This window comes from Oncorhynchus masou, chromosome 3, assembly GCF_036934945.1.
Source record: "Oncorhynchus masou masou isolate Uvic2021 chromosome 3, UVic_Omas_1.1, whole genome shotgun sequence".
Taxonomy (NCBI): domain Eukaryota; kingdom Metazoa; phylum Chordata; class Actinopteri; order Salmoniformes; family Salmonidae; genus Oncorhynchus; species Oncorhynchus masou.
Genome location: NC_088214.1, coordinates 19,460,085 through 19,475,087, shown reverse-complemented (window position 1 = coordinate 19,475,087; position 15,003 = coordinate 19,460,085). Strand labels below are relative to the sequence as shown.

Here is a 15,003-nt window from a genome sequence, read left to right as displayed (position 1 = left end):
GTTGTTGTAAGGTAGACCTACTGTACCTTTCATTTCATATGAGAGGGATAGCTACTAGCTAATCATTCAGTTTTGATAGTGGTTTAATTGTCAAAGTGATCTCTTGATTTAGTTTGTTTGGTTGTATTTCATAATTGTTGCCTTACTGAGTGGTATTGGCAATTCACTTGCAAATTAAATTAGCTGGATTGGATGCAACTCTGGGTTTTTTACCAAATAAATGTACGCAAGTTGTTTAGTTACAGTATGTTTACATTTAATTTGTCTCCAAATTATGGAGGTACTATAGATATTATATGTAGGCTTGTAGCATTCCTGTGAATGTTTTTTATATTGTAATACAGGGTTTTGTTTTGGAATTGTTTTCTGAAGGCCATTCTTAAATTGCTTGCCATAGTCAAAATCAGTATTTATGGCATTGTATTGGTCAAAATACACAAATAATCTTGTCCCTAAAAAGAACTGTCGCACAGACACCTCTTCCACACCACAGATAACGTAATTGTTATAGAATCCTGGCTGTTCCCAAACAGCCTTCAACCTGTGGTTTGACTTGACATGGCTGCGTTTATACAACACTACAGTAACACCAGCCCAAGGACAAAGGTAGGGAGGGTTTTCCAGGCCAAGACCATACGTTAGGTACCAAAAAATGTGACTTTCTTTTCAGTCCTTTGTAAACCCTGCAAATGAATGGCTCAAATCAAAGTTTATTTGTCACGTGCGCTGAATACAACAGGTGTAGACCTTACAGTGAAATGCTTACTTACAGGCCCTAACCAACAGTGCAATTTTTAAGTACAAAATAGGTATTAGGTAAACAATAGATAAGTAAAGAAATTTTAAAAAATGGTAAAATGACAGTAAAAAGAACAGTAGCGAGGCTATATACAGGTGGTACCGGTACAGAGTCTATCTGCGGGGGCACCGGTTAGTCGGGCTAATTGAGGTAATATGTACATGTAGGTAGAGGTAAAGTGACTATGCATAGATGGTAAACAGAGAGTAGCAGCAGCGTAAAAGAGGGATTGGTTGGTTGGGGATGGCGGGACACAATGCAAATAGTCCAGGTAGCCATTTCATTAACTGTTCAGGAGTCTTATGGCTTGGGGTTAAAAGCTGTTGAGAAGCCTTTTGGTCCTTGTTATGAGAATTTCGTTATCAATGTTAAAAAACTTTAATTAATCTACTCAGTCTGCAACCCAGAGTTTGTAAGATTCTAGTTGAATGAAACAGACATGTCCCAGCTTACAATAGTCAAAAATGTTTATTGACGAGAGTACTCTGAAGTCCATTGTACAAACCCAGTCTTTATAACACACACAAACAAGTTAAAATCTTAAGCTACGCCTTGCTCAGACAGTCTGTGTTTTTCCACTACACAGATACATTGTTTAATCTGCAACATGTTTCATAATTTTCTGCAAGCCTAACAGTTTCTCCCCTCCACGGGTAGAGACAGAATATCCTGTAAGGACCACAGTATTACAACTTGTCTGTCGATAGCTCCTCTTATCTTTTGTTTCCCACTTGCACCCTGCTTCTGTAACAGTTGTAACATGTGAATTCCACCAGGTTCATATATTAATATGTTGTGTTGATTTGTTATTATGCATGCCTGTATCCTGGGAGTAGGGGAGTGTGTACTTACGTTTTTTACGCATGCTCGTGCTCAAATCATTTTGAGGCACTATGAGAGGTAGGCAGCCTTTTTCTGTTGTCTTCAGAAAAGTTTGATTCTTTTAACTATTAAGCACTTGTTGAATTCAGAATGTTGATATCATCCTAAAAAGTACAATTACAAGTGCATCTTAAGAATACCATCCACTTATGAGTAACCTCTAAATATACAACATTATTCATGAACAAAACACTGTGTGTATGACTTTGTAGCTAGCTAAGGTATTAGCATGTGTATGTGTGAACGATGGCTAGCTCCTAATATGATCCCAGTCCCTCCTATTGTGCATCTGTTGTAGAAAGAGGCGACGATTCGCAGAACATATGTGCTCTACAAATGTTTTATTTCCTTTTGGATGCAGTCCACATCTATAGTCTCAATCAACCACACACAACGCAGAGTTACAGCGGTGCAGTATAGCAGCGGTTACACTTCCATATTAAAAAGGAACTTAAGGTCCTTGTTCTAATTCTGACTAAAACTACACACATCATCAGATTATAGTTTTATGATTATAATAAGTTTCTGTAACTGTCACGTTCTGACCTTAGTTCCTTTGTTATGTCTTTGTTTTAGTATGGTCAGGGTGTGAGTTGGGTGGGTTGTCTATGTTCGTTTTTCTATAATTTGGGATTTCTGTGTTCGGCCTAGTATGGTTCTCAATCAGAGGCAGCTGTCAATCGTTGTCCCTGATTGAGAATCATACTTGGGTAGCCTGGTTTCACTTTTGAGTTGTGGGTGTTTGTCTTCTGTGTCAGTGTTTGTTACTACACAGGACTGTTTCGTTTATTGGTTTGTTCCAGTGTTCTGTTGTGTTTGATTAAACATTATGGACACTTACCACGCTACGCATTGGTCCTCCGGTCCTTCTCGCTACTCCACCTCAGAAGAGGAGGACGAGATCCCTTACAGTAACACAGTTCTACCAAGTATTCATACGACTGACAGACTTTTATGAGCTGTTTTTTTTATTTTATTTTTATTTCACCTTTTTTTAACCAGGTAAGCTAGTTGAGAACAAGTTCTCATTTACAACTGCGACCTGGCCAAGATAAAGCATAGCAGTGTGAACACAGAGTTACACATGGAGTAAAAAATAAACAAGTCAATAACACAGTAGAACGAAAAAAAGAGTCTAGATACATTGTGTGCAAAAGGCATGAGGAGGTAAACGGATAATTACAATTTTGCAGATTAACACTGGAGTGATAAATGATCAGATGGTCATGTGCAGGTAGAGATATTGGTGTGCAAAAGAGCAGAAAAATAAATAAATATAAACAGTATGGGGATGAGGTAGGTAAATTGGGTGGGCTATTTACCGATGGACTATGTACAGCTGCAGTGATCGGTTAGCTGCTCAGATAACAGATGTTTGAAGTTGGTGAGGGAGATAAAAGTCTCCAACTTCAACGATTTTTGCAATTCGTTCCAGTCACAGGCAGCAGAGAACTGGAAGGAAAGGCGGCCAAATGAGGTGTTGGCTTTAGGGATGATCAGTGAGATACACCTGCTGGAGCGTGTGCTACGGGTGGGTGTTGCCATCGTGACCAGTGAACTGAGATAAGGCAGAGCTTTACCTAGCATGGACTTGTAGTTGTAGTTTTAACTACAAGTTTAAAGCATATATGTAAGGTCATTTACATATTGTACACCTTCAATCCAAGTTCTAACCAGTTCTAACCATAGGTGAGTTCATAAGGTGCTCCATCTCTGCAGGTGATCTGTCTATCTGGTCAAAATCACTGGTACATGTCCCTCTCCTCCCTCTGAAGATATGTGTAACTTAATATAATATCTTCAGAGAAACCTGGATTTAAATACATATTTATTGAGATTTGTGATAGAATAACTACTTTTCAGAGAATACACACCAGTACAGCTCTCTGTGTAGATTCAGAGTGTATCTGAATTCTGTTTTGCAGTTAGTATGTCTTCCAGTGGAAGACTTTGTGTACCACTGGCTGATATTTATGTGCACAAAATAAGGTAATTTTCGTTTTGTACACAGTTATACGATGCATGGTATAGAAAAGGACAATCTTAGGCAAGCACATGAAATAGCTGTCTATCTGGTCAAAATCATTGATACAGGTCCCCCTCCACCCCTGGTGGTATGAATAACTTGTTATTATTATGTCTCTAGATTCAAATGAAGGTCCTTTCTATCAAATTACTACAGGTGGAAATTAGGTGTTTTGGGATTTGCATCAGTCCATCATGATACAGAATCACTAAACAATTATTTATATTTGTTAAGAACAAGTTGATTGACAAAGTCATGAAAAATGTGAAGAATTGAATAAACCACCTCGGGCTATGATCCAAAATATTCCTCTGGCGTCAAAATGACCCCAGTTGGTAGAATGAGGGTAGAGGAGAGTTATTTATTAGGATAGGCTATATCAGGGTACTTGGCAATTTTCCTTGCTTGAGACCCCTGGCCCTGCAGTGGTCCCTGTTTTATTTGAACAAGGGCTTTTCACTAAGCCTACCCCCTCTCTCCTTACACTCTATCAGGGCCACCAGGCCACGTGTGCCTCCCTGTCTGTCTAGCTGCTACCTGCTGCCCAACCCCAGGCCCACACAGCTGGCCTCGGCAGATGTCGGAAGAGTGGACCAGGGGAGGGGGGGACAGGGCCAGGGCAGGCAGAGAGACAGACAGAGGGAGAGAAAAATAGTGACAGAAGGAGAGATCGAAAGAGAGGGAAAGAGAAAGAGACAAAGACAGAAAAAATATGAAAAAGAGATAAAAACAAGAGGGGACAAAAGGGAAAGAGTGTGAGATTGTGTGTGTGCATGCTTAGTCTCACACAGGAAGATGCATCTAAGTTCATCCTAGCATCTGTATGGACAAGTACCCTATTTAGATTGGATATTTACCCGTTGAGGCTGGTGGGAGGAGCTATAGGAAGATGGGCTTATTGTAATGGCTGGAATGTAATTAATGGAACGGAGTCAAATATAGCTTCCATATGTTTGATGTGTTTGATACCGTTCCATTTATTCCATTCCAGCAATTAGCCGTCCTCTTATAGCTCCTCCTCTGATTCCACTATCTTACTTATTGACGTGGATGGAGCTGAGCCTGGAGTGGATAGCTGTGCCTTTGTTCATGTTATACCCTGCTTCTTATTCCAGATAATGGGGAATTCATATGCAGGGCAGCCGAAGTCTGCTCGCTTCGAAGAGGCCCTCCACAACTCTATCAAGGCCTCCCTATGCTCCAGCAGTGGAGACCCACAGCCCGTCTTCACTCAGCTATACCTGGAGCCTGTCCATTATCCTGGCAACATGGAGGGTATGTCTCCCTGTCTCCCTGTCTGCCTGTCTCCCTGTCTGCCTGTCTGCCTGTCTGCCTGTCCTCATCTAGATCGTTATATATAGAAACAGAACAAAACACTAGCTATAGCTAGCTGTCTCTTTCATTTAGTGAATCATAGTTAACAGAAACACATTGAAACTGATACTGCCATCTCTGATCATGTTTAATTATGCTGATGTTGACCAGCTGAATGGCACTTGTGAATGAGTCACTCAATTATACCCATACAGCAAGTCCATGTCATCTCAGTAATTTATACTTAACAAAAATATAAACGCAATATGTGGTGTTGGTCCAATGTTTCATGAGCTGAAATTAAAGATCCCAGAAATGTTCCATATGCACAAAAATCTTATTTCTCTCAAATGTTTTGGACAAATTAGTTTACATCGCTGTTAAAGAGCATTTTTCCTTGCCAAGATAATCCATCCACCTGATCATTTCACAAGTGCACATTGTGCTGGGAACAATAAAATGTCAATCTAAAATGTGCAGTTTTGACTGCAGGGATATCCAACAGAGCGGTTGCCTGAGAAATTCATGTTTATTTCTCTACCACCTCTAACGTTGTTTTAGAAAATTTGGCAGTATGTCCAACCAACCTCACAACTGCAGACCACGTGTAACCACGCCAGCCCAGGACCTCCACATCCTGCTTCTTCACCTGCAGCATCGTCTGAGACCAGCCACCCGGACAGCTGATGAAACTGTGGGTTTGCACAACCAAAGAATTTCCACACAAACTGTCAGAAACCGGCTCACGCTCATCTGCGTGCTTGTTATCCTCACCAGGGTCTTGACCTGGCTGCAGTTCGGCATCGTAACCGACTTCAGTGGGCAAATGCTCACCTTCGATGGACACTGGCACGCTGGAGAAGTGTGCGCTTTACGGATGAATCCTGTTTTCAACTGTACCGAGCAGATGACAGACAGCGTGTATGTCAGCGTTGTGTACATGGTGACGGAGGAGTTATGGTATGGGCAGGCATAGCTACGGACAATGAACACTATTGCATTTTATCGATGGCAATTTCCATGAAGAGATCCTGAGGCATATTGTCATGTCATTCATCCTCCATCGCCACGTTTCAGCATGATAATGCATGGCCCCATGTTGCAAGGATCTGTACACAATTCCTGGAACCTGAAAATGTCCCAGGTCTTCCATTGCCTGCATACTCACCAAACATGTCACCCATTGAGCATGTTTGGAATGCTCTGCATCGATGTGTATGACAGCGTATTCCAGTTCCTGCCAATATCCAGCAAATTCACACAGCCATTGAAGCGGAGGGGGACAACATTCCACAGGCCAAAACCAACAGCTTGATCAACTCTATGTGAAGATGTGTCACGCTGCATGAGGCAAATGGTGGTTACACCAGAGACTGACTGGTTTTCTGACCACACCTCTACTTTGTTTTTAAGGTATCTGAAACCAAAAGATGCATATCTTTATTCCCAGTCATGTGAAATGCATAGATTAGGGCTAATGAATTTATTTCAACTGATTGATTTCCTTATATGAACTGTAACACTGTAAAATCTTTGAAATTGTTGCATGTTGCGTTTATATTTTTGTTCAGTGTAGTTCTGTTGAAGAAAGGTAGACTTGAATGTGGCCATGTAATGTGTTATGGGTTCGTCCTTCTCTTGAAAAATACCTTGCAGAGTGTCCAATCTCCAGCTCCTTGCTTTTGTATGGCATTTTCACTTCAAGATAATTTAATGTGTTGTGTGATGTGGTGTATTAATGGTGACATTGTCATAGGTGGAAATGATGTCTTACAGAGTCCTGGTTTCTTACAGGGTCATTATGTCTTAAGGGGTCATTGTGTGTTATGGGGACATTATGTCTTAAGGGGTCATTGTGTTATAGGGACATTATGTCTTACAGCGTCATTGTGTTATGGGGACATTATATCTTAAGGGGTCATTGTGTTATAGAGACATTATGTCTTACAGGGTCATTGTGTTATGGGGACATTATGTCTTACAGCGTCATTGTGTTATGGGGACATTATGTCTTACAGCGTCATTGTGTTATGGGGACATTATGTCTTACAGCGTCATTGTGTTATGGGGACATTATGTCTTACAGCGTCATTGTGTTATGGGGACATTATGTCTTACAGCGTCATTGTGTTATGGGTACAGATATAAAGCCCAAGGTGGACCTGTACCTGCCGTGCGGGAAGCCTCCACGTCAGGATCAGCTGAACGGCCAGGTCTCTAATGGTCTGGAGGAGATGAAGGTGGACGGCAACTCTGACACCAGCAGCCCCCCACCGCCCAACTTACAAGGCCCCTCGCCCGACAGCAGCTGCACCATGGACGGTAAGCGTCAAACCATCTCAAACTCCTTTCGCCCTGGGACTTTCTCAGAAGTTGCGAAGCCCTCGGGTTCAAATCCCTGCTAAAAAGCATATCTGAAGAACACATCTTGTTCATTCTCTCCCTAGGAACACCACGTTTGCAGCAATATTCACCTTAGTATGTTCCACTGTAATGTAGACATGTAGATTACATGCAGGGAGCCCTTGTCATGCAGTGCTTCTTGTAAAATAATCTTTGGTCTCAACGGGACTCCACCCTGGCCTGCCTAAATAATGGGGGGGTATTATTGTTGTGATGTTTACTCCTGAGTTGACTGGTGTTCTCTCTCTCTTCCTCAGGTTTCTGTCAGGCCGGTAGGGACCTCCGTCTTGTCTCCATGTTGACAGAGCCAATCCAAGTCCCAGCTGGCTTTGAGTTAGTCGGTGCCAAGTCCCCCAGCATCCCAGAGCACATCCTGGTGTGTGCTGTGGATCGACGCTTTCTGCCTGATGAGAACGGGAAAAATGCACTTTTAGGTCAGTCTGCCATGCCTCTTTGACTTGATACAATACGAAGGTCGTCCACAACCTAGGTCAGAGTTACAGGAAATGCAATGTACTTTAGGCCTCTGAAATGAATGTACTATTTTACCCACTCAGCTTGGATGAGTCATCTGAAGTGATATTTTTTTCTCACCATCCATAATGTAGCTTGCTACATCTTTTCATTTCTGTTGCATTCAGCAGTTGATTAACCTGTGCTTTGCTATCATTTAATGCAATAATAAGTAAGTTAATTGAATGGCTTATTTTGGGCTGTTTTGAAAATGTTTTGGTTAGCAATATTGACATAAGACAATAATGTATCCATATAACCTGAAATAATGCATACTTATTCTGTAAATACCTACAGTTCCCAACTCATGTTCTCTCTCTCTCTCCCTGTGTTTGGTGTGTGCAGGGTTTTCAGGGAACTGTGTTGGCTGTGGAGAGAAGGGGTTCCGGTACTTTACTGAGTTCTCCAACCACATCAACCTGAAGCTGGCCACGCAGCCCAAGAAGCAGAAGCACTTAAAATACTACCTGGTGAAGAACTGTCAGGATGCTCTGTGCAAAGGACCCCTCATCTGCTGGAAAGGTGAGATTTGTATTTATTAGGGAACCCCATTAGCTGTTGCCAAGGCAGCAGGTTCTCTTCCTGGGGTCTAAACAGGCACTGATATTACACATAAAACAAAAGATTAAACAGTACATTGTGTATCATTATTACACCACTACATATCTACAATACAAAATGTATGATACCACCATACAATGTGAGATGTCTCTCCGACTCTATCTGTATATTTCAGACACTTTCTGGAACACTTTACATTGAATTGCTGTTATACATGTGTAGTAACACTGTTGTTATACAACATTACATCATGTTTCATGCTTAGTAGCCTAATGTTTGTAGTTGAGCGGTTTTTAAATTGATTTTGTAATAACTAAAATGTGGTATTGGTCTGGGGCTGGAATCTTTTTATGACCCATTAGATTGTCTAGTTTGAGAAACCGATGCCTCACAAGTCCTCAACTGGCAGCTTCATTAAATAGTACCCACAAACACCAGTCTCAATGTCAAAAGTGAAGAGTCAACTCCGGGATGCTGGCCTTCTAGGCAGAGTTCCTCTGCCCAGTGTCTGTTCTTTTGGCCATCTTAATCTTTTATTTTTTTGGCCAGTCTGAGATGTCTTTTTCTTTGCAACTCTGCCTAGAAGGCCAGCATCCCGGAGTCGCCTCTTCTGTTGACGTTGAGACTGGTGTTTTGCAGGTACTATTTAATGAAGCTGCCAGTTGAGGACTTGTGAGGCATTTATTGTATTATTTATTGATTCACTGATAGAATGGTTCCAGTTCTATTTTAAAAGGTGTATTTATTTCTCCCCTCCTTTTCCCCAGACTGTAAGACACATCAGTTGTCCATTAGCAGTGCATCCACCTCCAAACCCAACTCCTCATCCTCCCTGAGCATCAAGGAGAATGGAGGCACCAACAGACACAGCTGTCCCCCCTTCTCCCTGTCAGGTAGGACACAAACACCCTCCTCTTACCCTTCTCCCTATCAGGTAGGACACATACCCTACTCTTACCATTCTACATGTCAGGTAGGACACACACCCTCCTGTTACCCTTCACTCATGGCAGTGGGAGCCTGGTCAGTTTTTAGGGTAGTTAGTGTTCAGTCAGTGTAAGATCTAACCTGATGTTAGACAGCTGTGCTCATATGCTCTATTGACTTTAGCCTCCTACTGAGCTACATCCTGCTCCTCTGTCAGGGAAGGGTAGAGGTGTGACACAACACCCCCTCTCCTCTCCCCTCCCTACCCTCTTCTCCCATCCCTCCCTCCCTCTGACCAAGATCTAGCTGGAGTGAATTGTGTCTGTGTTTGTTTACAAAGCATTGTTTGGTTAAAGGGGACAGTTATGGTCTACTTGTTGTAATGGAAAAACTGGATTGAGTCATTATTGTTGATTTGTTAGTGTTGTTTGGAGACATTTTGGTTAACGTCACTTGACAGGACCCATTCTAACACTCACACGGTGTTCTTATTGCCCTCCAGACTCCCCATCTACCAGAATTCCCTCTGCATCTTCTGTGTTCCTCTCAGCCCAGGACCTGGCCCGAGAGTGCAGCTTCCTCAAGCCTTTGGCCTCTACCCCTGGGACAGAGACTCTACCAATAGGTTCAACTCTTCTTCTACTCTTGTTCTACCACCACTGTTTCTGGATGACATTGTGTTAATCTATGTGTGATCACATCTCCATCGCATAGTCATCTTTCTCCCACAACGTCAGCATCAAAGTGTTTTACACCATGGTACATCATACAGCAATAATATCCAGTGATATTATGCAGACTGCCTCATGTGTAATAGGCTTTAGTCTGGGTATTTCAGAACATTCCTCGTGTGTGTGTGTGTGTATGTGTGTGTGTGTGTGTGTGTGTGTGTGTCTCCAGTCAGTAGAAGAATCTACACTCCACAGCTCCATCTGGCCTATGCTTGGCCATGTAAACCAACATCTTTGTAGGCAGAAGTGATGCCGTACGCACACAGGCCTCATCAATAATGAGCAGAAAATCCCTATAATGCCTTTTTAAGGGCGGGCTATCCATTAGCTAGGTTGCGAGATTGACAGGCCTGGGCTACACATACTGTACTGATCAATGTGTTAGCGTATATGCACACACAGTGAATCTGAGATTGGTAAGTGCCCCATCAGTTCATTGGCAATAAGAAACCAATAGCTCAGTGTTAGGCGGGCATAAATCCTTCTTATAAAGTGTATTGCTCAGTCTCTGTATTTGGAAGATATGTCAGGATGATTGGTTTTCTTTTGTGATTATCAAACACATGTATCTCTTGTATTTTTTTACTATTTGTTTCCTATAACAGAGGAAGATAAATGTGCATTTCACGTATGGCATCTCTCAAAAAATAGTCTTATGAAAGTAAATGATTTAGCATCGAATCATCTGAAAATGACCTGTGGTGAAATGCATCATAACAATGTATGGTGTGTCTGTGGGTGTATCGGTGTCTGTCTGTCTGTCTGTCTGCGTCTGTCTGTGCCCACAGTTCTGATAGTGAACAGTCCGGCTAGCGGACTGGGTACAGAGGGCCGCCCCCCCTTACTGAGCCTCTCCCAGGTGTCTCTGGGAACCCAAGGACAGGGGTACAGAACCTCAGACCCAGGAGACAGCCCTGGTGAGCACCATGTTCTCCTCCCAAACCTTTGTGACGCTTGTCTGTGTTGCTGTTTTAAACCCAACTGAGGGTAACGCAACCGCCCTAGCTCCTCGTTTTAGATTCTATGTTCTGAAATAGTACATTTACTCATAGATTGCTATTGTAGAAGCCCAGTGAATGTTCTGGGGACCAGGATTGTAGGTATTCTGCAGTTTATTCATACGTTCCTCTTGTGTTGCTTTCTGTCCAGTTTCGTCTGCCATGACCTCAGGCCCGCCCAAGAAGCGCCCCCGCGGTTGGCACCCCAACCCCCTGGTCCCAGTCCCCCCTACAGCCGTCCCTGTGCACACCATCCAACCCATCGTCTACTCCCCAGGTCTGGCACATAGTTTTTGATCATTTTTATTGTTTATTTACATAGGGACAGATTAATTTAGCCTCTCTCTCTGTCTCTGTCTCTGTGTGCATGCGTGCGTGATGTTGACTAATACATTGACCTCCCTTTTCGGGAGAAGGAAGGACACAAGGTCTGAGACATTCTCTGTTGTCAGTGTGATTCATTCAGCATCTCCATGGAGATCGGGTCAGACGGGTTTGTGCAGATACAGTATGAACAGAGAATCGCTAAAACTGAGAGGTCTGCGAAGCTAAGAGAGCCAGGACACTATGACTTAAAGGAGACTTACAGTATATTCTCTGGTTTTATTCTGTATATATCCAGAGGATAAAGGGCTGTATAGAGCCATGTGTATGACCACCCCACCTACAAACATTGGACATGGTTATCTTCAAATAATGGAAACAATCTGAAAAATCTACAGTAGACAAGGCCAACTCTCCTCCTGGAGTGGGTTGGCCTCGTCATGGTCCTGGTGAGTAGTTCAGTAGAATTAGCTATGCTAGATAAGGTTTTCAGTGAAAGTCTGCTGGGGGGTATCTCTGAAGGAGGAGAGTTGGTGCTGATGTCTAGCTGTATTCTAATCCCAGTATTGACATGTAGCTCTCTGTCTTTTCCATCAGGCTCTGTACTGGCTATGCCTACTCCTCAGCCGCCTGTAGCAGGGGTCCTTCAGCCCCAACCTGTCACTGCCGGAGAGACTGTCATCGTCCCCAACAACCTGCTCAACACCTCAGGAGTCCGTCCCGTCATCCTCATCGGTACAAACCACCATTCTTTGACTGACTGCAGTTGAATTGAATTTAAGTGAATTGAATTAACTCTGATGTTTGGTTTGGCAGGGCATGGTACGTTACCATACTTCTACGGGAACGTGGGGGATATTGTGGTGAGCCCCCTGCTAGTGAGCTGCTATAAAGGCAACCAGCTGACTGAGAAGACCCTGTCCAGTCTTGGACTGAACAGTAGCCAACTGCTCAGTGTGGAAACCATAATACTCCTCACCCTGCAGTACCTTGCAAGGCTAGGTAAAGGTCTCAAAACACTCATACACTTGCACGCACATGCATGCATACACCCTGTTCGATATGGAAGACTTATATAACATTTTGAATCACACAGGCTAAGCTCAGCCAAGGCCTGGTTGTTTTAAGTTTGTTAACACAATAGAGAATGACAGAGGACTCTAGTGCCCAAAAGAAAGGCTTAGCATGGGCAGCACCATTGAAGATTTTCAATGTTTTGAATATATCAACTAGGTGGGTCTTCCTATTGGTTAAGGAAGGATCACATAATTCCATTCAGGTCATCAGGAGAGATCAGCTAATTAATTATACTCATGAGCAAATATTCCATATCTGCAGGTGGCAGTAAATGGCCAACCTTGGCTTCATACCTGTTCTAACAACACACTACAGGGGTCGGTGTGCACCCTTTCCGTTTGTTTACCAACTCATAGAAGTAGTAGAAGAAGAAAATGTACTACTTCAAAATGGTAATGGTCTCAATGGCGCCACCCGTGCACTCACAAACGCAATAATGGGACGATACAATGTTCCGTCTTCTAACTTTATATACAAAGGTATATGGACACCCCTTCAAATGAGTGGATTTGGCTATTTCAGCCACACCCTTTACAGACAGGTGTATAACATCAAGCACACAGCCATGCAATCTCCATAGAGGAACATTGGCAGTAGAATGCCCTTACTGAAGAGTTCAGTGACTTTCAACGTGGCACCGTTATAGGATGCCACCTTTCAACAAGTCAGTTCATCAAATTTATGCCCTGCTAGAGCTGCCCTAGTCAACTGTAAGTGCTGTTATTGTGAAGTGGAAATGTCTAGGAGCAACAATGGCTCAGCCGCGAAGTGGTAGGCCACTTCGTAGCGCATAAAAATCATCTGTCCTCGGTTGTAACACTCACTACTGAGTTCCAAACTGCCTCCGGCAGAAATGTCAGCACAATAACTGTTCATCAGGAGCTTCATCAAATGGGTTTCCATGGCAGCCGCACAAAACCCGGAGATCACCATGCGTCGGCTGGAGTGGTGTAAAGATCGACGCCATTGGACTCAGGAGCAGTGGAGTGATGAATCACACTTCACCATCTGGCAGTCCCACAGATGAATCTGGATTTGGCGTATGCCTGGAGAATGCTACCTGCCCGAAAGCATAGTGCCAAATGTAAAGTTTGGTGGAGGAGGAATAATGGTCTGGGGTTTGTTTTTCATGGTTTGGGCGAGGCCTGTTAGTTCCAGTGATGGGAAGTCTTAATGCTACAGCATACAATGACATTCTGGACGATTCTGTGATTACAACTTTGTGGCAACAGTTTGGAGAAGGCCCTTTCCTGTTTCAGCATGACAATTCCCCCATGGACAAAGCGAGGTCTGTACAGAAATGGTTTGTCGAGATCGGTGTGGAAGAACTTGACTGACCTGCACAGAGTCCTGACCTCAACCCCATTGAACAACTTTGGGATGAATTGGAACACTGACTGTGAGCCAGGGGACCAACTCCATTTTAATGCCTATGATTTTGGAATTCAATATTCGACGAGCAGATATCCATATACTTTTGGTCATGTAGTGTACCCCTATGGGTAACAATGATGAGGTAGTCGGATCCCCCTCCCACATTGTAACTCAAAGTGCTCCATCCCTGCCACTGCTCCACTTACCTTCACTGATGCACTTTAATGGCAGCTCCAAAAAGCTTGACCTTGAGATGAACATCTTGTTCACACTATACAAACATAAGACCAGTGCATAATTTGTAAATCGGGAGGTGCCGGAACAAAAAGTGAGGGTGAGAGGGGGAGACCTCGGGAGCTCTGAGGTACCGGAACGCATGAGACAAGAAAATCACCTTTATAGGCTAATAAAGCATTGCGTGCATATCATCGCATTTGCGTAGAGGCATAGAGCAGAAGTTGCACACATGGAGGAACATTTTTAGTGCCAACGGTCCGGAAGAAATGTGGCCTTTTATAAAGGCCTTTTATAAATGCATTTCAAATCAAATCAAATCAAAGTTTATTTGTCATGTTTGCCGAATACAACAGGTGTTCACCTTACAGTGAAATGCTTACTTACAGGCTCTAACCAATGGTGCAGGGGAAAAAAGGTATGTGTGTGTAGGTAAGTAAAGAAATTAAACAACAGTAAAAAGACATTTGAAAAAGAGTAGCAAGGCTACATACAGACGCCTGTTAGTCAGGCTTATTGAGGTAGTATGTACATGTAGGTATCGTTAAAGTGACTATGCATATATGATGAACAGAGAGTAGCTCGCAGCTGTGCTTCCCTTTGTAGTCTGTAATAGTTTGCAATCCCTGCCACATCCGACCAGCGTTGGAGCCGGTGTAGTATGATTCAATCTTAGCCCTGTATTGACTCTTTGCCTGGTTGAAGGTTGGTCGCAGAGCATAGCAGGATTTCTTGTAAGCTTCCGGGTTAGAGTCCCGCACCTTGAAAGCGGCAGCTCTACCCTTTAGCTCAGTGCAAATGTTGCCTGTAATCCATGGCTTCTGGTTGGGGTCATCGGAA

The 15,003-nt window shown here is 43.2% G+C and overlaps 1 protein-coding gene across 1 annotated transcript in view; it reads left to right on the top strand.

The window, feature by feature from the left end:
- Positions 1–4,039: 4,039 nt before the first annotated feature.
- Positions 4,040–15,003, top strand: part of LOC135512272 (GREB1-like protein) — a 55,143-nt gene continuing 44,179 nt past the window's right edge. Inside the window, exons 1-11 of the mRNA XM_064934122.1 lie at positions 4,040–4,528; positions 4,823–4,982; positions 7,164–7,343; positions 7,682–7,858; positions 8,283–8,459; positions 9,266–9,391; positions 9,928–10,048; positions 10,934–11,073; positions 11,306–11,431; positions 12,076–12,213; positions 12,295–12,480. Of these exons, the coding sequence (XP_064790194.1) occupies positions 4,481–4,528; positions 4,823–4,982; positions 7,164–7,343; positions 7,682–7,858; positions 8,283–8,459; positions 9,266–9,391; positions 9,928–10,048; positions 10,934–11,073; positions 11,306–11,431; positions 12,076–12,213; positions 12,295–12,480 (1,579 nt within the window). The 5' untranslated portion in view covers positions 4,040–4,480. The remainder of the gene's footprint in view (positions 4,529–4,822; positions 4,983–7,163; positions 7,344–7,681; positions 7,859–8,282; positions 8,460–9,265; positions 9,392–9,927; positions 10,049–10,933; positions 11,074–11,305; positions 11,432–12,075; positions 12,214–12,294; positions 12,481–15,003) is intronic.